The 25,031-nt window shown below is 46.9% G+C and overlaps 1 protein-coding gene across 4 annotated transcripts in view; it reads right to left on the bottom strand.

The window, feature by feature from the left end:
- Positions 1–25,031, bottom strand: part of LOC135390658 (latrophilin Cirl-like) — a 472,208-nt gene that overhangs the window by 7,185 nt on the left and 439,992 nt on the right. For all 4 annotated transcript variants that reach the window (XM_064620454.1, XM_064620457.1, XM_064620458.1 and 1 more), the window contains 13 exons: positions 23,330–23,522; positions 23,123–23,229; positions 19,673–19,817; positions 19,370–19,593; positions 13,386–13,538; positions 10,273–10,373; positions 9,640–9,831; positions 3,868–4,051; positions 3,605–3,757; positions 2,018–2,256; positions 1,195–1,356; positions 1,015–1,121; positions 149–539 (listed from right to left, as the gene is read on the bottom strand). In XM_064620454.1, coding sequence (XP_064476524.1) covers positions 149–539; positions 1,015–1,121; positions 1,195–1,356; positions 2,018–2,256; positions 3,605–3,757; positions 3,868–4,051; positions 9,640–9,831; positions 10,273–10,373; positions 13,386–13,538; positions 19,370–19,593; positions 19,673–19,817; positions 23,123–23,229; positions 23,330–23,522 — 2,351 coding nt within the window. The remainder of the gene's footprint in view (positions 1–148; positions 540–1,014; positions 1,122–1,194; positions 1,357–2,017; positions 2,257–3,604; positions 3,758–3,867; positions 4,052–9,639; positions 9,832–10,272; positions 10,374–13,385; positions 13,539–19,369; positions 19,594–19,672; positions 19,818–23,122; positions 23,230–23,329; positions 23,523–25,031) is intronic.

Here is a 25,031-nt window from a genome sequence, read left to right as displayed (position 1 = left end):
TGAACGTCTCATCAGTGCAGAAAACTTTCACCAAATATCATGCAACGAAAGAATAGAGTGCAACGTCGTGCGCCGCAAGTGAACAAATACAAGGTGCACCAGCATTTTTTGTTGTACGTCACGGGTGAGATGGAGGTCATACACTCACGAAAATAATTCCGACGCAAGGTCCGACGAAGCTGAAGATGAAATAGTTGTCTGCTTCGAGCCAGCAATAACTCTGCGTTCCAAAGCTATAAGGATCGATGATGGCCGCTATGGATACCACGATGGCAGGCATGATGTACGCCAGCGCGCAGTACCAGCCCATGCGGGAACCATGGACGTCGAGGGTCTCCACCAGCGTGATGTACAGCTGGAATCCCTCCAGGAACATCCACACAAAGGCCACCAGGAGGAAGTAGTGCAGAAGACCGGCCACGACTCCGCAGAGCACAGGAAGGTGCGTCTGGTTGATGCCGCAGACGAAGATGAACTCGGAGACAAGGAGGCAGAGGACGAGGTTGCGGTGTATCCAGACACGATCGTTCTTCTTGAAACTGCAATATGAACTACGGTTTCGGAACTACGGTTGACTACGGAACTACGGTGGACTACGGTAATGGAACTACGTACGGTTTCGTTTTACGTAGTGGGACAAGAGGTGAAATGTGGGTGCCATGGATATGAATTTATATACGGATATGTACCTATCGCCTTACAATATTTGTAAAAGTGAACCAATAACAAAATTGTATGTTACAACACCAGGTGTTATAACCGTGCTTGTCGCAAACGCGCTCAAAACATCTAATTTTAAGTTTACTACGGTTTATTAGACGGTTCGACGGTTTACTAGACTAAACGTCTAGACTTTATTAGACACCGCTCACCTAATGTGCACAAGTCGAGACAGGTCGATTACGCTATAAGTTTACTACTTTATTAGACAACTTTACTGGCTCGTACCACAATTCTCAACTTTACTCGCTACATTTGTTCATTGAAAGAGCCGCTAACGCAATATTTCCTCACCTCAACAGGTAGAGCATGATGACAGTGAGGAGGAGAAATATGATGGTGATGGTGCACCCTACGATTGCCGTCACTTTCACCATGCTCGGAAAGACGCTGTATGCCTGCTAGATAAGAGTAATGATGAGTCGGCGCTTCTGAGTGGATTAAGGTTTGGCTTTGAGAAGAACAGGCACATACCTGTACGGGCTGTACTTCCATAAGAACCGCAAAGCTGGTCAGATGGTCACAAGCACAGGTCGTGTGCGTAGAGTTGAACGTCTGCACCCAGCAGCCTTCCGTGGACCACATTTGCATGTCATAGTTCCAGAAAACGCACTGAGGGTCTGTAACGTTCTTTTCCTGCAAAATAAATGATGTCCAAGATTAGCTTATAACAAATACGGCAAGGCTCTGCTCATGTGTGATGAGAAAAAACTATGTTACCAACAAGTTCTGCCAAGGTCCGCCACCAAAATTCTTATATACTATATGCTAAATTACAGCAGCAATGAATGCACCATGGAAAGACCTGAAGCCAGGGATATTCCGAGGATTTTTCATCTTGAGGGGGTGGTTAGTGCCTATGTCTTCCGCTTTTGTGGCTTTTTTGGCCTTCCTGGCCAGTATTTTCGGGGCTTTGCAAGATTTTTTGGAAGGCATTAGGCGAGTGAACAATGGAAATTAGCCGAGGAAGGCTACATTTAAGGACAAACATGAACATGTAAGCCTCCAACACCCAAGAATCAATGCAGTCAAACAACTCAGGAATAATTAAGGTGCTGGTGCCAGGGATCAGAAGGCCCAGGTTCAAATCCTGGTGCCAGCAACATTTTCTCGAGTTGTGTAACTTAATTTCAATACGGGGTGCTGGGAAAATCCCTGCTTGAAGGGCCAGGTTGAAGGAACAGAATCACAGGGGAAAAGCCAGTCTACATGCTGGCTATGAGATGACACAGACTCGATGGCATCTAGTCGAGCAATCAATACAGAAATCTCCAAACATTTCTGGAATGCAACAAACCTGAATGTGCTTCAATGTTACAGTGATCGGTTGAGGCAGATGAGTGCTTCTGTGTCTACCAACGGATGCAGCAACAACCCTGGAGTTGACGACATGGGTGCCTGAATTGATGAGTGACGTTGAATGGCCACTGTACGTGTCTTCCCCCATGTAACCTTCCACCCCGGAAACTGGTGCCACGTCTGGCCGCAGGAAGTCTTCCACACCGTTATACGCAATGAAGACCACTTTGCCAAGACCTGAAACCCAAGACACTGCATATATTATAGAGTCGTCCCCAGAGGGCACTGCCTAACGGAGTATAACCCCCACTTGAGCACTGTGTTCCTAGTACTGTCAACTTCCTGTTATAATATTTGTTTTGCTTCTATGCTCCATTTTTCGAGCATGACTTGTGCTTCCTTAGCAAATACGTCTCTTACTGTTAATTTCAAAGTTACGGCAATTGCCTAAGAGCTAGAGTACCGACACTGATGCTGGCGGCAGCAGCAGTTATTAGTCATCCTTAACGGAAACAAAATTTGCAACTTCGAAATACGGTGCCATCCCGTTAATTCAAACTTGAAGGGGACCGAAGATCTGTTTGAATAAAGCAGAGTTGGAACTAAAGAGGGCTGCTCGGAACGAGGGCTTCATGCGTTGGCAGTCCTGCATCGGAGACACTCAGTGGTGGAACCCCGGGGTGGGGTGTCGATCCCCCCAAAATGCTAGGTTACACGTTAGTTTTCCTCCTCTCCCCTCCCCAATTACGCGATTGAACAATAACCCCCCCCCCCCAAAAAAAAGCGCGGGTCTGGATCCGCCCACGGAGACACGTCATCGGAGACGCGTCTCATCATGACTCGCTAGGCCTTGCCGCACGTTCGCACAATTCCCAGAATTTACGTCCTGGCAAGCATCAGAACAGCTCAGAGCAGGGCAGGAAATAATTTTATACACACTTACGTTCGTTTCTTCAGCCAGAAACGTCGTTGCAATCGCGAACCCCGCGAACGCGTATGTCGCCAACCGAATTTGAGACAATATCGAAATTGCTGCCTTTTTCTTGGCTGTGCACTCAACAGGAAGGGTCTTGATCCCTTTAAAACAGCAAGGATTGCTTGCTTTGCCAACGACGTGTAAGCGACATCGTTCCACGCTGGTCGCGTTTGCGGTCACACCATTACGGTGATTCGTTCCTTGCTGCTCTTTCCTCTGGCAGAAGTATTTCTTTTACGAGAAATGGGCTTATAAGGTAATAAGTAAACTCAACATTTATTAAAATCCACATGGCTTGACCTGAGTGTCAGTTCCAATTATCCGGAAGTTCGAATTATCCGAAAGTTCGAATTATCCGAAAGTTCGAATTATCCGAAAGTTCGAATTATCCGAAAGTTCGAATTGTTCGGAAATTCGAATTATCCGGAAGTTCGAATTAACGGAACTGCACTGTGCTACATATGCTCTTTGAACATTGTAAGGGCTGCTAAACAAATGCTGATGCCAAACATAAAACTGATATTTTTTTATGCGTAAGAAATCTGGTGTTCAGACGTCCAGTACATATTTATATTACGCAGCAATAAGACTCGAAAACGCAAAACTTACCATGCTTCGTAAACTGTGTGATTGATTCGACGGGAAGCAACATCGAATCCTGAATACCCGTCCAATGTTCCCCCTGATCTTTCTGTGCTTCAGCATAGGATGGAAACTGGATGTTCATGCTCCACCGTGAGTCGATCACCTTGACTGAGAGCACTGTATTTGGAGCGACACGATATATATTGTTACTGAGCTCTTTTGCAATCAATACAGAAAATATGAATAAACAATGAATATGCATAAGACCATGAGCTGAGTGTACTTACAGACATTAGACTTGACCACAGGGAAGAAGTTCTCGCTGGAAAAAGAGTCTGCCAACAAAAGGGCACTTTCTTCCAATGCAGCCATCAGCATAGTCAGCACTTGCTTCTGGTCGGCTGAGCTGAGATCGTACCAGGCCAGTCTCTGTTTCCGTTCGAGAAGGTTGCTAGCTGTCTCAGATATGGCCTGTCAAGCGAGAATAATTGAGAAATTTCGTACCAGTTGCTACTGGAGCAAAAATTGCAATGTCTCTCGTGATACTGAAATGAAAACGAAAAATATCGCATAATATGTGTATTATCACGTAAATCTCAAGATATTGTATGTCTATAATTAATGCTCACTCGACACTTCACATGTTCTGCATCATGATTGACAGTACCCAGATAACACGAAATTATCCGAAGAACGTCCCTGGGACGTCCCTCTGCGGACGTTGAGGACGTCCGAGCGGCGTGCGAGTTTGGTTCAAGGAAAGTGCCAAAACGCGTCTATATGAAACTCCAATGGATGCAGTTTTTCATGTTATACGGATGTCCATTGGGATCACTATTGGACTTCTAGGAGTCTTATTGGGATGTTATGCATTCACTGGAAGCGGGCTTCCCTGCACAGCATTATCGTACGATTTTTTTTTCGAATTTTTGTGAGGTGTTTACCTTTTTTATGCTCTCTCCACGAGAATGTTGAACAGAAGTTGGAATATGAGTGAACTTCGTTGTTAAGCATCAAAAACATACCGGAAAGAAAAAGAAATATGTCGACAACATTGTGCTTTTGGAGTTTGCCCGCTTCCTGCGTGCACGTGCGCTGCTGCCGTAAAATGACGTCGAAACTCGATATAACTTGCGACGAACATTATTCGCCACGTTATTCTCACAATACCCTCGCCACCAGCGCATGACCCAATTTCAAGGAACCCGCATCGTCGTTTGCTTACATCTAACGTGAGCATCGTCTGCCGTTGGAATCCATTCCGGCCGCCATAAATCCTTCAGTCTCGCAAGACACGCTCCGCCGATAATGCGATAATCTTCTCAGTAATTCACGCCGGGAGCCCCAAATTTAATCAATATGAGACGGCTCAAATAGCACTCAGTCAGATTAATGTTCGCCCGGAGCCAAATACACGCTGAACAATGCAGCGGGACTACACGGTTAAGAGCAGAGGCCATTAATGTTTAAGCAATCCGCTGCTGGTGCAACCGCTCTTCACGGCACTTTGGACACGATTCGGGTAGGTGTTTCTTTATGTCTTCTGCACTTTTGGGAATGAGATGTCTGCTCGAAGGCACAGAACGTATATACGCCACAAGAAGCGGCAAGGCGGTTCGTCAAGTCTTGTCACAAAATGTACTTCTGGGAGATAACGAAGGTGTTCATGCAAAGCCTAATGTTGTATGATAAATTGTGCTCAATCATGCGGGACAAAATTCGCATAGTTCAGCACATCAATTGGGAGCGGAATAGTTTGTATATAGTGCCGGGGACTACTATCGGATGTGCGCGCGAGGTTTTCCACGACAGCGCCATCTTGCGTGCTTTCGTTGACAAGATGTAGATTGTTACTTTCAACCGTTAAGCAACGACAAATTACTCTTCAAGGCTGCAACGCGTTGCTGTTCTATTTTTTTTTTTTTTCTATCTTGGACTCAGGTATACATATCCTGAGGTAAGCTTCGAAAAACACAACTGCTCTATCGAACACAATCTCGAAGAGCAGGTCGTTACCCCGCGTACACCAGCGTGCGCTGGCGATCAATTCATACTGCTTAGCCAAGCGAATAGGCAAGGCACATTAATGACGACGCCAACCTCCACTCTTGCTGTATTGCAGCTGTAGATAAAACCGCTCAGAGAGGGACCTATCCATCTCCCGAACATATCGGCGTTCGGGCATGTATATGACGCCGTACGGCTCTCAGAGGTAGTATATACGACAACAAGGCCATTAATTATCTCCCAGGAACAGATAGTTCGTCCGGTGTTAGCAAGGATTTAGTGAACCGGCATGTCCAGAGCTGTGGTTGTACTTTCAACGAAGGGAGATGGTACCCTGTATGATTGAGCTAGGTTTGAATGGCAAAGATACCCACAGGAAATTCCTGTCTCTCTGTTAGATTAGATTCGTACTCTTAATGCTGTTTTTTTTCTCCGCTGTTCTTGTATATCTTCCCTGAATACTAGTATTGGAGTAGCAGTATATAGCCAGGCCTGTGGGGCCAACATTTCCACGTTTTTCTTTATATATTCCAGAATTCCATACAGCACACGGGACAAAATCAATAACAAAGTCACGAAAGAAAACAATACGCCCCTCAAAAGGACAACGTACGACGGTAACACACCCTGGCGGTGACTCACGAAAACAGCGCTTTCAACACATTAGGGATCATAAGCGACGCTTCAACTAGCGCAGCATATGGTTTACACCCGCCCGACGCAGATTAATTGCGGGGTCTGCTCGGTCCCTTAGTTGTACGCTGAATTGGATATTCTGCCGGATGACTCATCGATGCCAGTCTGCGCTCCCAGATACATCATCGAACACCGTAGCCAACACGTGAGGGTCACTAGAAGCATTCTCGAAATGCGATATCGCTATAAGTGGAATATGTCGTCATCAATGTCCGTACGGGTGATTTAGCGACAGAACTGAAGCGTGAACATGTTTGGGCTGGGGGTTTTCTGACGAGAGACGCGTTAGGCCTTCTAAGTGAGGTAGATTGCTATGCATTTTTTTTTTAAATTTGTCCGGTATGTCCGGCTGTTGTTCGTATGTGTCCGGTGTTTCTGATTTGTGCGTCTAAGCGTGCGTCAATCGTTGGAAATGTGAAAGAAAAGGAAGTGACGTCATTAATACGAGGGGAACGGGAATATCGATTGCGTTTGTGAGCCGCGCCTTCATCGTGAATTTTGAAAATGCTTTTGTGCCTGTCTTTCCTTTTTTTTGTATTCTTTGGTTCCTATACATGTAGCACTTGAGCAACCTCTTTCCAGTTCGTTCTAAAACGTTCGTTTTGAAAGCATATATGAATGTGCTTTTAGTTCAGCCTTTGTGACGATATCAATATCATATTATATCAGTATCATTACGATACAGTAATGCCCGGCACCACCTTCACGGTCTACTTGGCCAAATTTCTCTACCGAAAATAGCTTAAATATTAAATAAACGAGTTTTAAAGATTCGCACTGTCTCTGCACCTAAGGCAACCCCAGCGGTAGTAACATCATGGCGACGTAGGCAAGGCGCACACCAATGGGAGCGCAGCGCAGGCGATTGTCTAACGGGCTCGTCTCCGGGCACCCTTCGCCGTTGACATCGCAATATACTGAAAAGTTCTCCGTAAATTCGCCTATTTTCGCTTATGGAGGTGAGTTGTGACTCCGACGCGACACGGTGTTATCTTCCTGGCCGTACAAACACGTCCTGCGCTAACCCAGAAAAAAAAACATTCCGACATTCCACAAGTCGATCACAGATCTCCGCGACTTGCAGACGCCCGCGCGCCTCGCCGGCCCCCAAACGGCGCTGCTCCCTGATTGGACTTGTCCTTGTGACGTTTTCTCCGATTTCCAGAGAGGGAATTCCGGCGTACTCTCAACACCCGGCGTTCGCTCTTGCCGTGCATTGCATCAAATCGCGCAGAAACTATTTCACTAATTCGTGTCGGATTTTCGGCGTTGTTGTCGGTGATGATCGAGGAGCAAAACGGCACAAGGAATTTCGGAATCGACCGAGACGGATGTCCCTTTAAGATATCCATCAGGGACATTAAAATTTTGCAACCAAGTTTGTAAGGTCACAGTAAATGAAATAAAATACACCGAAAGGGACATTTCTAATTCATGGGCGCGTCTCTGCACACGCCACACAGCTGTCTGAAACTCCCTATAACTAAGCATCCACCCTCACACGCAACCCCCCCGTTTCCACTTAACGTAAAACAGCACCATAACACAAACGATCTTGCACTCTACGTGGCTACACCATTTAACTGCACCACCCACTGCACAAACGCGTGTACATCACGCCCTGCGTTCGCGTCGCCAGCGCCGCGTGGAGGGTGCCCATGAAATAATAACGGGCGAACAGGTAATTGCTACGGCAGGAAACGACGACACCGTTCATTATGTGCCTGATAGCCGGATCGATACCAATTCAGACGACAGACGGCAGCAGTGTCGTGTGTGCGCCTCTCGTCGTACCTCATCAAACTTTAACAGCGCCCCCTACCAGGCGTTGTCGAATTCGGCAGGCCAGGTGCGAATAAATCAATGGGGTGGCGTTTTGCCTGATTGTGCCGATTGCGGTGTTTCAAATGCTTTCTCCTCTGCTTGCGCTTTGCTCCCGGCAGTGGCATTTCTGGTTTTGCTTTGCCGATTATCTCGACATGAGATGGAGGGTTGTTCTCTGGCCAATGCGGTTTCGAACTGTGGTTAGAATACGTCGAAGAAAGATCGAAACATGAGAACTATACGAATTCTCAAGCATGCGTCAAGCAATTCATTTTCAACAATTGCATCATTTACTTGGTGCTGGTATACTAGGGATCCTAACGTCGACATATTCGTAACCACAATAAATGTGGTTATCCAAGCGTTTGGTTTCGTATGAAAGGTAAATATACAGCTGGACTTTTGCAGTGATAGCTGTACCAGGGAAGTTTTGCGGCGTTTATGGTATGGCGAACGCAGGAGAAACGATGACTCACCGCGCCATTGATGTCAAAACATCACGTGGTACAATGGATGCCATCAATGGGCGTGTTAAGTAGCGACTCTCGCACTCCAAAGGGAGTGATTCTGTCTAACCCCACAAGAAGCCCCCACTTAACGCTCCGAATTCTCGCCTGCTTGCCAGCTATTGGCTTCCGCTCACAACTATTTCCACTTTGGAGTGCTTGGCTTAGCCCCAAAACGCAATAGCAACCGCCAAAACACGTCGGACACGTCTGTGAGCTGGCGGAACTACGTCACTATACTTCCGACCCGGTCCTTTACACTCCACCACTCCGTTTCGTAGATGGAGTCATGACTCGTTTGACTCCGGAGTCTTCACGTAACCCGCCCAATAGCGTCACACACACATGACATCACTCCACCTGTAGCACCGCCATTGGCCGGCGCGGAAGGCAATCGCAGCGGAGGGAGAGGGAAATCAATGTGTGGCTGTGCACTTGTCGCCACTGTACCAGACAGCTCACGATGGGGGGGGGGGGGGGGAGGTACGCAAAGTGTGCACGCAACTGAAAGAGCGAGAGTGGAAAGCGCAGCGCGCCGTTGCTGCTGGACGCACCCACCAGGGCCGCCACCACTCGCGACGGCACGTGCATTGACCTAGTCCTCGGCAAGAACATTCCGACAGACTTGCAGTGCCTTACGTTCCGGGCATACTTTATTCATCATAAAGGTTTGCTGTCTCTTTTTGAATAAAGCAAGTGTGAAAATAGTTGTCTCTATGTGTGGTTACACAGCCGTGAAAACATTGCGCGAAACAGCCATCGCTGTCATTCCTTCGCGTATTGGGGGCGAAAAGGCGTGTTTTCTCTCTCTCTTTATTTTAATTCACGACGGATGCGGTCTACGTCTATGGCTTTGCACCAATCACCGCGAAGCGGAGGCGTGGCTTCGACAGGTGATGCTATGTTACAGAAGACTACATCCAGTTGTCTGGGTAACAATGTAATTCTTTTGCCATAGTCGCTAAACTAAGGAGCGATATGTTCCACTAAACTTCCAACTTCGAAAGAGCGTTCGTGCAGACTTACATCTAGGAGTTCCTTGAACACTTGTTCCCGATGCCAAGCGTCCAGAAAAGTCTCCATGCTGCTGACCGCTTTCGACAGCATCTGCTGCACGATGGCGGCGATGTGTTTCACGTCTTGACTGAACAGGGACTTTGTCTGCGTCATCAGGGACAGGTCCAGAGCGACGCTGATGATAGACTCTCCACCTTCCAACTGCCACAAGAATAAAGAAGGTCACGTGATCTGCGCGCGGCATCGCCAGTTGAAACCGGATTAATGATCTCGTTTGTGAGGGCACCGTCCACAAAACGATCGACAATTCAATCGTTCGAATCCATAAGCACTACTACTTAAGGACTTGGAAGAAACGCTATCAGAAATCGATGATGGATCATTTGCATCATGGGAAAGCGTATCATAAATGTCCGCCTTCGGACCTCAAAGCCTAATTTGGGACAACCTATGGTATGCCGTGATGGGCTCAGTTTTTTTTTTTTTTTTTTTCATGCGGAGTGTTCACTCCGCAGTGAACTCTCCGCAAATTGCTGACGGCTTTAACCGCTCCTCTTTTGATTGCCGTCAGATGATGAGATAGCGGCAGATGAACGTGTGAGATAAGAGTGACAAGGAATTGAGATAATGAAGCCAACGTACCCGTTCGCGCAAGTTCTCTACCCACGGGGATCGGCAGTGGCGCAGGTCGGGCTTGTCTGGCACCCATCGTGGTCCGGAGCTGCATTGCCAAGAGGCTACCCCTGCGAAATAGAAGGATTGCACGCGTATTAGGCATGACAGGTGGCATACTACATTAGCCTCGATCGAGTTCAGAGGATGGGATGTTTATGGGATCGTAAGACATGCAATGGAGGCAGATGAAAGGCTCGCATGAGGGATAACAACAACAACAAATCAATCGTGACCGCATGAAGGATATGGTGCTGGTCCGGAGTATGGAAAACGGTCATTTGAAGGCGGGCAACATGAAGATAATTGAGTTGGAGATGAAAGTTGCGTCCAAATGAGACGTATGTGCGGACATTAAAAGTACAAAGTTTTACTTAGCAGAACATCATGGCAGCTTTTGAGATAAGGAAAAACTAACAAGCGTATCCAGTTTCAGGTTTCGAGAGATAAGCGTTAGCAGAAACACCCCAAGCAGCGCAATGTACTGAAAGTCGAGTGCAATAGGGGTGGTCGGTATGTGTTTTATCAGAGTACTTCAGTTTCAAGAGTCTGTTCAAGGCCTTCCACCTACCCGTCCACCCCTATTACACTCGACTTTCAGTACATTGTGCTGCTTGGGATACCTTTGCGGACGTTACAGGAACCGGAAGTTGGTGATGACGGCGTCATTTTTTTACCCTTTGATTCCGCACTGTTTGTCACGTGCACAAGACGTCCCATAACGCCTCAATCATCGAACGCTTAACAACCTCCTGCTACAAGTTTTTCGTGACGAAGTTGAGTGCCATTCATCACACAATCTGAAAAACCGACGTGAGAAACAACCACCCAGGCACAAAAGGGCAAAATCGGGACAGCCATCTGGCGAGAAATGCCGCAATCATTTTCGGCGGCGGCGGCGTTCAGAGCCAACCTACAGACGTATAGGAGAAACTGCTCCGAGCCACACCATCTATTATTAAGGCGACATCAATTACGCCCAACAGCGATTATCTGCACTTCCTTCCACGCTACTATATATCTCTCTCTACCTTTTTTTTTTTTTTGGTACTTATTTTATCTCCATCCCTCCGAGGAGGACACGTGACAACGGACAAACACACATGGGAAAAAGAAGGCGATTTTCTGGAAAGGGGGAGGTAGTAATTGGAATGATCTCGCGAAGGACCGAGTCAGGTTTAGTCAGGTGCTTCACTTTCTTGCTGACGGCTGGAGGGGGCAAGGGGTTAGAAGGAAGGTTTGCGGTCAGTTGGTTGGCTGGTCATAGCAGTCGGATTTCTAACGTAGCGATGTCAACGAGAAGCAGAACGAAAAAAAAAACGACTGAGCATCAAGAGGCCCATAGCTGCAAGTCTCGCGTCAAGCTCCCGGCACCGGCTTGCTGCGTTCCAGACGGATGACGGTACAGTTTACCCCTGAAGCCAGCCCAGGACGCATACTAACCCCTCTGTCCCCCCTCCTTCCTGCTGTCCTCTCTCCATCTGTCCACATCTGTACGCCGTTCATAGCCACAGTTGCTTTGCGGCGGTCACGCAAAATTGAGAAAAGAAATGTAGCGTCAACCACCGTTCTTTAACAGAAATTGTTGACTAGGTGAAGATACAACGCGCGTTTTTCAGTGAAAACGGTTTTTTAGGATATTTATTTAATGACAGAGTGTATTTGTTTCCCTTACTCTTATTATCATCCTGGTGTACCTTAGCTAGTACGGGGGGTGGGGGGGGGGGGAATTTATTGGCAGAAGAAAAAAAGAAAAAGAAGAAAAGAAATGGGAAGGTCAGCCATGCAGCACGCAGGCTTGCTATTCCCTAGTTGGGACTTCTTTCACTGGTTGCGATGCATGCTGTACGGAAAATTTTACTGCGAAAACTCCTCTAGTTTCCGAGATAAGCAAGAGCGAGAGAAAAAAAAAGAAAAGAAACACGTACACATGTGCATATCCGGTTTGGGGATGACGTAAGCATTAGCAGGCACACCCCTGCAGGGGTTACGGGGGGGCTGTGCTACAGGGAACCGTTTTTTTAAGATTGCTAGGATCTAATCAACAACCTGCGTCTCAAGTATGCGTGGCCCCGACCATTCAGAAAGCCAAAACAGTGAAATTGGCTCGACGGCGGCGTCACGGGAGATGGAAAGGGTGAGGGAAAATTCAATTATAAATTATTTACTCCGAATTTTCGTTGGAGCAATTGGCGTGGTGGCTCTAAGCAATCATAATGGGTCGGGATATAGCAACGTTTCAGTGCACTCTTGAATCCGCTGGTAGGATTAAAGGACGCAACGCTCTGCCGAGCTGTATATCTATCGCTTCTATCACGACCGCACATTTTCCTCGCCATGATATATGGCAAGCTGTAGCCAATCTTTTAGACCCCTTTTACGGAGGGTGAGAGTCCTTCTAAGAAGCCTTTCGTTCGTCGAAGACGGGGGAGAGATGAAGAAAGGGGGAGCAGGTGAACTGTTGAGTAATTACTCTCGTTAAAGGTGCTTCATTAATCTTACCTCTGAGCGCCGGTCACTGCCTAGCGAGACCAAAGAGGCAGTAAATTACTATTGTTATTACTTTCTACCAGACTTTTGTGTACCCCGTGCTTTGAAAGAGGAGACAGCACGCCTTCGTGGAGGGAGCGATACGCGTTAGATCGAAGCAGACGACACTTTTCGTAACCAACGAGGGATGACACTTCTAACACTAACGCAAGTCTGAAGTCGAATCCGTAGCCGTATAGAAGAACGCCCGTATGTACTGACTGAATGGAAAATGAGGAGCTGGTAGCCTAATGTCGAAACAGGAAACCGAATTGAATGTGCCGATATTTTATCAATATCAATCAGTTTCTTTACATGTTTGTGTTTCTTTCCAGGTATTATTCATCGAGGACGCGCGGTCAGCGTATGTTAAGCAGACGACGGAGGGGGTCGCAACGATTACGAAGCAGACGAGAACAAAGTCATGGACTCGCGTCTCGACCAATTGGAAGGTGTGTTCTTCCGCGAACGATTCGTTGTGTTCGAAAAGGCACGCAAGGGAGAACGAAAGGACCGTGGGAGAACTAAATAACGTAGGCAGTAAAGTAGCTTACCTGTGGCTCCCCCTGGACATTTCTGCGTGACGGAATTGCCCACCCTGGTCCAGTTCCAGAAGAGTTCTCTGGCGTTCGACGGAGCGCAATACTCTTCCCGGGTGGTGACACCGGGACCCTCGATGGGAGCATACGCTGTATCCGCTGTCGTCACTGGAAATGGAACTCACGTGAAACGAGCATCGAAACCAGGACAAGACCAGGAAATCACACTACGGGAATGATAGGCGATAACGAGAACTCGCAGCTTTACGTCGCTAACCGTGTATTCACACGAGCGACATCCCCACGGAATATTCCAGTGGAAGAAAAAGCGAAAACGCTGCTCACAGAGCCGAAGTTTCGTCCCGTGTTATGTTGGGCATTCACACGGTGCGGAATGTCGGGAGTGGCGTACTGCGCATTTAGCAGACGACGCTTAGCAGACGACACCGTCAGCGTGTTTTCCTGTCGTCTGCTACGGAGTATCTTGTGGCTGTGTAGCAGGACATTCCCCACGGTTAGCGGTGTACGTGAAGACTCGGCGCTGAGCGCACATGTGACAGCAGAAAGCTATGACGCTTTTCGCATCTTCGGCTTCTGGGGGAATGTCGCTAGTGTGAATACACGGTAAGTCAAGTACGACGTAAGAGTATAAAGAAGGAATGAAGTGACATTTAACGTGGGCTCGAAACCCTGCCTCATCTGTGAAGCTGTCCGCCAGGAGTTACCGTGCAAAATATGTTCGCTCTGCGGTGGATTGTCACTGCGCCATCGAATTAAAAAAAAAAAATAGTCGGAGAAAGCAGCCGCGGACGACAGACACGATCCTCGCGTGACGTAGAAACGGCTCTCTGTGCCTTTCTTCTTTGTCTTTTTTTTTTCTTTTCAGCTCACGCGCCGCTTATCCATGCTCGAGATGTGCCGCTGTACGTCACTGGTCACGTGCCGAAGCCCGTGATACGTCACGACGTCCTGTCGTTCGGTGATGCGCTCTCTGCACGAGGAGAGGATTTTTTTTTGTAAAGGCGCGCGGAACAGAGCCTTGCGCGTGCTGTGTAGGTCACCTATGAGCGTCGTTCTTATGCAGGAGCTCGTTTTATTCGTTGCAGAACACGCCGCAGCAGAAAAAAAAAAAAAATATTGGGTAGGGTCACTTCAGTGCTCCTTGAACGTGCGCTTGAAATCTAGCGGCTGAACAATTTGTACCGCGCTACCGCAGTGTTGCCGATCGAACCCTCAACCTTGAGCACCGGCGCCTTACGAACTGATTCATCGATGCGTGTGACAAGAGGTTTGAGTAAAGAACAAAGTGCGATGCCAAAATGGAACCTACTCATCACATCATTTACGGCACACATCAGCGCAATCTCATAGGACTCGACCCAGAATTTAAAAAAAAAGAAAAAAGACAGAGGACGAGACGCCGCCAGCCGGCACTTTGTTCCGCGTAACATCGTTAAAAACGGGCGACCCATTGCGCCAGAGCCATTACCGTTACCCAGCCAACTTAACTCAAACTCGTTTAACTATCTTAACGCCGAGTGCAATAAACGACCGACGACCTTTTTATTTTTTATTTTTTTCCCCGCGAACAAAGCGACGCGCGCACATTTGACTCGAAAACGGCGGCGGAGGGGTTAACGACACCGTCATCTGCATCACCTTCCAGACGTTTCCTTATCTCGAGTACAAGCGGTCTACGCAAGGTCCTAAACGTAGTTTCTTGCAAATGAACTAGTCTATATATGGTTCTGATGCGAAAGGAGCACTCTCGGAAGCTCCTGGGGACACGAGATGACGGCTGCCAATAGGAACGCTTTAGTCACGAAGAAGCGCCCTCTATAATACGAAACATTATTGCTACTTGTGCGAGTGGCAGATGTGCGGAAAGAGGGTGGAAGAATTCAATGCAGAATGCGTGAAATTCATTTGGCTTCTGCGTTTGACACGAATCAGCGGATGGGTCCGACGGTGCGTTTGACGTTCCTATATGCGTGGCTGGCAGCTCAAGCTATGTGTGTTCATGTGCTCGTTGCATTTACACATGTCACGTGGTGTGTCAATAATGTGTTTCTTAGTTACAATATAGTAAGATGTTCTGTAACGCGGTGTTTGTCGTGAACATGCGACACAGTTTCACGAGAATTGAACGTGCAGGAATACGGCAGGAAACATACGGACCAATGCTTTATCTAGTATTTCCCACACGTCCGCGATAAATGTTGGGTGTAATTTTCCCTCAAAATCGAGCCACAAGCCAATCCACGCCTAGTCGAATGCAGTTTGGCCCCCAGACCAACAGACCACGGCGAAAGCTCTCCATGTATTATTGAATATAGGAGGTATAGTGGGTTCTAATCAAAGCACAGGCGGTACTGTCCGTGGCTTTTCTTGTAGGCTTTTATACGGATGGTCGCCCTGAAGTCGGCCCGGGACGCATACTAAGCCCCATGCAGACGTGGACAGATGGAGAGAGGACAGTAGGAAGGAGTGAGGGACAGGGGGGGGGTTAGGGTAGTATGCGTCCTGGGCCGACTTCATGAGAAACTGTGTCGAAACATTCGTGCGGAAAGTCTGCCGGAAAACCCAGGGAAAACCCCAGACAGCACACGGGGATTCCAACCCCCGTTTCCTCCCCAGTCTCTACGTGGAAAGCGGGTCAGAATAACGCATGAACCCTGGTTATTATGACCGTGGTCGTTCCCGAAAATTTTTGTCATAATGCGGAATTGTCATATTAACGGGGGGAGAGGGGATTATGACCATGGTCGTTCCCGAAAATGTTGGTCATAATGCAGAATTGTCATATTAACGGGGGGATTATGACCATGGTCGTTCCCGAAAATTTTTGTCATAATGCGGAATTGTCATATTAACGGGAGGAGGGGGGATTATGACCATGGTCGTTCTCGAAAAGGTTGGCCATAATGCGGAATTGTCATATTAACGGGGGGAGGGGGGATTATGACCATGGTCGTTCCCGAAAATGTTGGTCATAATGCGGAATTGTCATATTAACGGGGGGAGGGGGATTATGACCATGGTCGTTCCCGAAAATGTTGGTCATAATGCGGAATTGTCATATTAACGGGGGAGAGGGGATTATGACCATGGTCGTTCCCGAAAATATTGGTCATAATGCGGAATTGTCATATTAACGGGGGGGATTTGCAGAGGTTTCACTGCATTGTTCCCCAGGAGTATATGGTCGTAAAGCGCGTATGTCAGGTTATCCGGGGTCATACTAACGAGAGTTCACTGTATATGTACTATACTCATATACTGGCAAGTTGTACTTGCAGACTATCTTCTGCTCCCGTGCCCAACCGTTCCCAACATGCTACACACAATGGAATCTAATCACACCCGCCGCAATTGCTTCGCTCAACGTTCCGCCATTGGACTCAGAAAAGAAGCATCTCTGCTAATCGATTTCCGAATGCAGTCGCAGCCCCATTTAATCCCGGCCGTAACGGGCTCATTCATTAATCAAAGCTCATTTTCATTATAACCGCCTTCTCGCATTAGCGAACAATACAAGAGCAAAGCACGCTCTGGCCCATTGTCCTGTACGCAGGCTCCATTCGAATACAGCTCGCTTTGCATTACACACCATTTAGCCGATGCTTCCGCATCGCCACAACAATGCGCCGGTACGCATACAACCGGTACGACCACAAAAGGCACGCGGTACACGCCAGAGGGAGCACCTTCTCTTTTACGGGCTTTCTAATCTCAATATACCATCGCTGTTATAGGGAGCTATCGTATGACAATAATCACAAAAGAAACTGAACCAACAAAGATGGCGGCGGGCTAAGTTCGATATGTTTTGTTTCAAAACAACGAACGGTCAATCTAGTCCGTTTTGGGAACGCTGCTTTTGTTTCCCGTACTGTCTTCTCGACAATGAAAAAACAGAATGGAATCTTTTTCGCTGCCTCGTGCCGACAAAGGTTTTTTCTCTTCTCTCGGGGGTGCCCCGTGGCTGGAATCTGCGTTTTCCACTACGTGGTTGGGCTTTTGTGCTTTTGCGGCGAAATTCGACTTTTGTTTCCGCGAAGACAATGACAAGAGTCAATAGAAAAGATGTTGCAAAGGCGTGCCGCGTATGCGGAGCTTTTGATGTGAAATTTGACCCGGCGTTTCCCCCTTTTGTTTATTACTGCTTAACCTGGCTACCAGCAATGCGCCTACAATTCGGCACGTACATAAAAATCTATACGGAGGCTGAAACAATGCGGTCTCTTTGGTAGGAATCCTGTTTTCCTGATACAATATCTTCCAGACCTATAGAGCCTTTTCAAACATATACGTATTTACATTTCCTGTCGCTGAGACAGAATAAAGGTCTGTATCGTGGACGAGCAATTCAAAGACCCTTGGTGCCGTGCCTTATTTAAGTTTATAGTTTAATATCGAAGCAAATTTTGTGAAGGAAAGTATATATAATGCCTCCTACCGTTCTATTGAACTCCCAGCAAACGATAGGTTAGATTAATTCTAAAATAAATCCTGTAACATTTTTTTTTAAAAATCGCATTAATTTTTCTCATCTTGAGAACAGGGAGTTTCAGTAAGCACTGATAATGGCGCCTAGCACGAAGAAAATAAAATGCGACAAACTACAGGTAAGTACGAGACAGTTATCCGTTCGTCTCTGGACATCATCCTTTTGCGTTTTCATCATCTCATCATCGGATTGAACTTTCTGTATTAAGTGTACTGGGGTAGCCAGTTTGACTTCGTCGAAACTCACATCCCCATTTTTTTCTTTATTCACATCACATCACATCACAGTTATCCGAAGGTGTTCACGATAACAGTTCCGAAAACGTTATAAGGCAATCATCCTCTTTCTTAACTTTTTTTCTTCTTTTCTTTCTTTTTATTTCTATTTTCTTTCTTTCTATTTAGGTACTTCTTACGATCAAAAAGGTCTTCACCCGCAAGACTGACATATAAGAGATTTTTTACTCCTTCCTTTTTACCTTTAAACATTTCCTTTCTTTACTGTTATTAAAAAAAAAAGTTAAAAACATCTCCTGTTTTGTTGAGGAGTTTGCGGACACAGACTTTTCCGACCGGAGGACCACCTACATGAGCTCGTTACCAGACAGGGAGGATTAATTAGTATACCGGACGCGCTGCCGTAATTATTAGTCATTAGAAATCGGCTGTTCGTGAAAAACATATAAAAAAAAAGGATGGCTGGCGGGTGAGTTAAATTGATTATTATAGGAAGTCTTAGCTGTAATGGTCGACTTCCAAATCATTCTGCGGACGTTTCAATTAAGAGGAGACCCCTTCGGATAGCGAGGAACGCGCGATCTATGGTCCACGAGAAAGCTTTCGATCTTCTCGTGGTTCTTGACCTCCGGTAACCTTGGAGAGTCTTTAAGAAAGGAATGTTGGGTTCAACGCGATGTTGACTTAATTTGCATGTAAAAGTTGAGTCTGAAAGGGTGGCTTTTGTTCGAGCCTCAATTGAAGTTTCGGCCTGGCTCTATTCTGTTTGGATAAGGATGCTTCTTCGGCCGGGCATGTCGGAAGATAATAGTTTGTTTATCGTGCACGCGAAAATGAGGCGCGTTCTTGACGTCCTTGTGCGCGGAGATTACAAAGTGAGTGTGCCTGAAAATGCCCGAATGTATAATTCGTAGATACACGCAGATATCGCCAGAGGAGTTCAGTGCCTCCTCCTGGTAGTGACTGAGGAAGACATGAGCATGTCCACGGTTAATACATAATAACTAATTACTGCGGCGTGTGGCGTGGAGGTTACGATGGTCGCCTTCCACGCTGAGGTTTTCCATGGGTTTTCCGGAAGACTTTCCAGGCGAATGTCGGCACAGTTCCCCCTGAAGTCTGCCCAGGACGCATACTAACCCCCCGTAGAAAAAGCTACGATATGGAGACACAGACCATTCTGACTAAACCTTTCCCCCTATGCTCGACGATGCTTGAATCCTTTATGGAAAAAAGAATGCAAGCGTGCTTACCAGGCTGATACGTAGTTCTCGGTGTCACCCGTTGCCAGGTCGGAAAAGGCACTTTCGACGGAAAATTATTTTGCGTCATCTCCACGTGCGGCGCTTCAGTTCTGAATAAGATTCCAACCGTTGAAGACCAGGACCGGTCCATAGCAGCGGTCGTCGACGGGGTCGTGGTCGACGTCGTACTACTTGACGTCGGAGGTGATGGTGAAGTTGCTTCGCCGTCGGACCTGAAGACAAAGAGGACGGGGAACTGTGATCTCCGAGGGTGGAGGACGGATTGTTTTGGGGGAAAGAAGGATATCTTACTTTTGTCCCTCTGAGGGCTTCAGTCCCGGTGTTACTCCGGCACCTGGATGTGAGGGCGCTGTTGTAGCGTTGACGCCCTGCGACCCGTGGAGTGGGGCGCGGGGATGATCGCGTGGAACGCCAGATGGCGTTGGAGACGCCGTTGCTGGTGAAGAGACAGAAATGTCTATCACTTTAACGTGGCATTGCTTCCAAGACATGATTTACATTAGTGATAGACGTTATATCTGTTCCTGTTCCGATAGATTTTGTGTAGGGGGGGGGGGTGGATGTGTTTAATGGCAAAAAAGAAGAAAAGGAAATGTTAGCCATGACGCGTGGATGCTTCAGCGACCCGCTTGTAAGAAACAAACGTAACAGAGGCGGCGCATGCGCACATGCCAGGTGCTCTTAGAACGATGCCGTTGCTTTGCGCTAGTACAGTTAACAAAAGAGAGTGGAGGGAAATATTGGCTTCCAACTCTGATTACGTGATAATGATCCTATATTATATGAGGTAAAAGAAAATGAATATATGGGATAATAAATACGATAAATAATTGCAGTGCCAAGATACTGATACAAAAAATCAACAGCGTACAATTTATCAGTCGAAATCAGGATAACCGAAGTAATAGGAATGACGATTGCGTTTGGATATCATCGGATGGAAAGAGAAGAAAAAGAAAAAGCAAGAGATTCACGACGGCTTCGAAGGGAATCTCACTCGAAGGGTTACTTAATAATCAAAGCCTGCCATATGTGATAAGGCTCTAAAGAGCAAAAGATACGCGGAAATGACTCCTCGTACGTCAGGTTACTTTTATCTACTTTTCTCTCTTCCCATTTTCGCATTTCCGAATCAGAACGAGGACTGTGAAATTAAATCCCTCAAGTGCATCGTCGATTTAAGAAGAACGTGGTAAACAGACAAGAAAAGGAAATTACGGTTCAAGGCGCCCGCTTAGGCGTTTCTTTTGTGATCACGAGTAAGTCTGAACGCATAAATGCAATCTTGCTGGGTCGGAATTGTCTTGCTATGTATTCAGAGCTACGATCAATGGTTAGATTAAGTAATGCTGCAGTCGCACGAGGTGCTGTTGCCGGAGTAGCATGCACGGGAATATACGGGAGAGAATAGCAGATCGTTTTTTTTTTTGTCCCGTGTCAGAGCAAGTGGGCGAGCTCACGTGCTCTCGAGAACCGATGGGAATGGGTCGAAACACTCAGTCCTCTGACGTCATAGCTCGAAGTTTGCATCTCGCCAATGAAGGTACAAACAAAACAGGAACTTGTGTTGTCTTGCCTCCCTTTTAATCAACCTGGCATAAGTCTGGAATGCGAGACTACGTGACACCGCGTTATCCCTCCGAAGTGCAAACAGTAGTGACGGGACAAAATGACATTTAATAAGGAAACACTCCGCACGGTGGCGCACTGACACGTGAAACGTGCCCACCAATCACAGCTCTGCAAATCAGTGGACCGACGCGCCACGGAGAGGGCACACAAAGCCGAGCGGTTTCACGCAAAATTCTGCTCGAAACGAAATGAGGACGAGAAAAGTGGGGGGAGGGGGGATTAACGGACCCCTAGCGACGCACAGAGCTTCAACCGCCGTTGGCACATCCAATTAACGTGATTGGTCGTTTCCTTTCAGACGTAAGAACCGCCACTGCTCGCCCGTCAGAGTCACTCAAGCTCTGTTTTGGGCCCCAAGCAAAATATACCAGTGTCGTCTGCTATGCCATCTTTGTGCTCCTTTGTTGAGCTACGGCAGTCGGGTTCGTCTGCTACGGAATTTTTCTCCTTTTATGATCATCTGCAAGCGTAGTTGAAGCATAACGTTAGGCTTAGGTATATAGATGCAGATATAGTGTGGTGCGGTTTGCAGAAATCAGACAGATTCAGTAGCGATAGGTACGATTAGGTCTGTCTGCGATTGTGAAATGACTGCAAAAGCTTTTGTTTGCGAATCACGAACGTGGGTTTCGGTTTCGTTTTCGTGCAATAAATTGCTCTTCACGGTCGTTAATCAAAATGGCCATATTGCGGCTCTGTTAGTTTCGCTTTGCAAATGCCTGCTAATTATGTATAGGTGGCTAGCACGAATACGATATGCTAAGCTTATAAGCAATCTGATGCAAAGGCTAAACCTAATCCGCGACATATCATATCAAAGTCAGACTTACACGAAGTATCGCTTTTGTACTCTCAATTTCCTATTTCATCGCAGCGATTTCTTCTTTTCCGTTTCACCTTTGACCCTAATTTATGCGATGCAACGCCCCCTGGCAGCCTACCGAGGCAACAACTTACTGTACGTAACCGATAGTTAGACTAAATTGCCACCGCAGATCGCGAGATTGGTCGAAAGTTAGTTCGTTAGGCAGCCCCGTTTGGCTGTCAATGAGCAAGATGGACAGCCAGCCAGGTAGCAACAACCTGTTTTCTCCAACGAGCCTCAAAAGCTCCCGACTTTGTATATTGAGAAAGAACGAAAGAACCCTCGCTAGGGTCACAACCTGGACGCCATAATTCTTGTCGACTGTTGCAGGTAGTCATTACTATGCGTAACGCGTCAGCCATTTTGTTTTCTATTAATCACGTGACCGTCCCGGAAAAAAAGGGGTACGAGAGAAGGGGTTAATTTAATGGCAAATTTAGGTATATAAGAAAAGAGATTCGCCGGGTGCACGCAATAAATATCTTGTACGTGTAAAGCGCGTGTCTGCGTTGCCTAAGTGGTGTTTTGCGTCAAGCGCTTAGATGGATAGGATTCTGTTTTGTGTAAAAGGATAATGCGGATCGCCTTTATTTTTGTGGTCGTTTTTTTTTTTAGTTGCTGGCGAAGATGGATCAGTAGCGTCTGTGGTGTGAGTATGTGTGTAATAAAGGTTGTTGATGATGATGATGATGATTTTAAGAGCCGTTGCCAAAATGAGAGGTTCGTTGAAGGCACAGTGTATGATTATGAAGGAATCAATTTAGAGTTGAATCTCATTGAGCTGGTTTGTAACGTCGAAAGAAAGCCGGACCGGACGGCGCGAGATTCAGGGTACTTACCAAGTATATGTGGTGTATGGAAAAAGGTTCTTTCAGCGAAACTCGGAAATGAACGGGACAAATGAACTTTCATACTTTCGGTTTTGAAATGACGTCTGCGTGTGCAGGGCTTGCTTTTGCGGACACGATGAGGGAGAGGCGATCGAAGACTCTTACAGGGTGCCTAACAGCTTTTCGTCTCCAATTTGGGACTCGAAATTTCCACGGCGTAAAGACGGTAAAGCGCTGACGGTGACGTCATAGGGAAAAAGAGACATTAAACATTTAATATTAAATAGCGCACCTCCAATTTTACTTAACGGTTCTGCACGATGACAAAGAGGAATATATTCACACGTTTTTGTGTCCAAACTGACAACGGTAAAAAAAAAAGAAAAAAACGAAAGAAAAAACGAAGGTACTCACCAAGTACGCAGTGGTATTGCACCTCGAGGTATTTGAGGGTACCAGGACAGGGGTCACCAAACAGGCTGCTGGAGACGTGCGTACCGCAGCTTGATTTGTGGGCGCACCTATAACCAAAAATGGGTACGCACCATTTAAGTACCCCCGTTTCCTGTTGATCATGATCGCTGTGCTGTAAAAGAGATGCATAGGGGGGGACATGCGTACCTGTCCTGCATGATGAGGAAGGACTTGTAGGACATGCAGTTGACACTCCAGTCGAGGCGGCCATAATCGTTGCAGATGCCGATGCTTAGGCGACCATAGTTGGCGCGCACGAGGTGGATTTGGTAGTTCTCCGGACAGGAGATGTTCAGTTCACGGCCTTCGCACGTGTACTCCGTCGTGTACCGGATCCGTTCTGCAATGCACGCCAAGCACACATCAGTTTTGTACGCTGTCCCACCACCATTGAATGTATATAGTGTTCGGTGCGGCGCGATCGGCACCGCATCACACACTCTTAAAAAAAAAGGAAAAGAAAAAAGGTGTACTTTGACTCCTTTTTCTTGCCACATATATGACTCCCTTTTTTGGAGAGTACAGTTGCTCTCAAAAAGGAGTCTCCTCACTCCCACAAGGGAGTAGCATTACTCCCTTGCTCCCTACCGGAGAGTAATATTACTCTCCAGTAGGGAGTTAGAGCGTAACCCTATAGTCCATAAAGGGAGTGAGGAGGGAGTAACATTACTCAGTTGCTCCCTACGGGAGAGTAATACTACTCTCCAGTAGGGAGTTAGAGCGTAACCCTATAGTCCATAAAGGGAGTGAGGAGGGAGTAACACTACTCCCTTGCTTCCTACCGGAGAGTAATATTACTCTCCAGTAGGGAGTTAGAGCGTAACCCTATAGTCGATAAAGGGAGTGAGAAGGGAGTAACACTACTCCCTTGCTTCCTACCGGAGAGTAATATTACTCTCCAGTAGGGAGTTAGAGCGTAACCCTATAGTCGATAAAGGGAGTGAGAAGGGAGTAACACTACTCCCTTGCTTCCTACCGGAGAGTAATATTACTCTCCAGTAGGGAGTTAGAGCGTAACCCTATAGTCCATAAAGGGAGTGAGAAGGGAGTAACACTACTCCCTTGCTTCCTACCGGAGAGTAATATTACTCTCCAGTAGGGAGTTAGAGCGTAACCCTATAGTCGATAAAGGGAGTGAGAAGGGAGTAACACTACTCCCTTGCTTCCTACCGGAGAGTAATATTACTCTCCAGTAGGGAGTTAGAGCGTAACCCTATAGTCCATAAAGGGAGTGAGAAGGGAGTAACACTACTCCCTTGCTTCCTACCGGAGAGTAATATTACTCTCCAGTAGGGAGTTAGAGCGTAACCCTATAGTCCATAAAGGGAGTGAGAAGGGAGTAACACTACTCCCTTGCTTCCTACCGGAGAGTAATATTACTCTCCAGTAGGGAGTTAGAGCGTAACCCTATAGTCGATAAAGGGAGTGAGAAGGGAGTAACACTACTCCCTTGCTTCCTACCGGAGAGTAATATTACTCTCCAGTAGGGAGTTAGAGCGTAACCCTATAGTCCATAAAGGGAGTGAGAAGGGAGTAACACTACTCCCTTGCTTCCTACCGGAGAGTAATATTACTCTCCAGTAGGGAGTTAGAGCGTAACCCTATAGTCGATAAAGGGAGTGAGAAGGGAGTAACACTACTCCCTTGCTTCCTACCGGAGAGTAATATTACTCTCCAGTAGGGAGTTAGAGCGTAACCCTATAGTCGATAAAGGGAGTGAGAAGGGAGTAACACTACTCCCTTGCTTCCTACCGGAGAGTAATATTACTCTCCAGTAGGGAGTTAGAGCGTAACCCTATAGTCGATAAAGGGAGTGAGAAGGGAGTAACACTACTCCCTTGCTTCCTAC

This window comes from Ornithodoros turicata, chromosome 4, assembly GCF_037126465.1.
Source record: "Ornithodoros turicata isolate Travis chromosome 4, ASM3712646v1, whole genome shotgun sequence".
NCBI lineage: Eukaryota > Metazoa > Arthropoda > Arachnida > Ixodida > Argasidae > Ornithodoros > Ornithodoros turicata.
The sequence above is the reverse complement of the archived record's forward strand: the minus strand, read 5'-3'. Positions and strand labels throughout refer to the sequence as shown.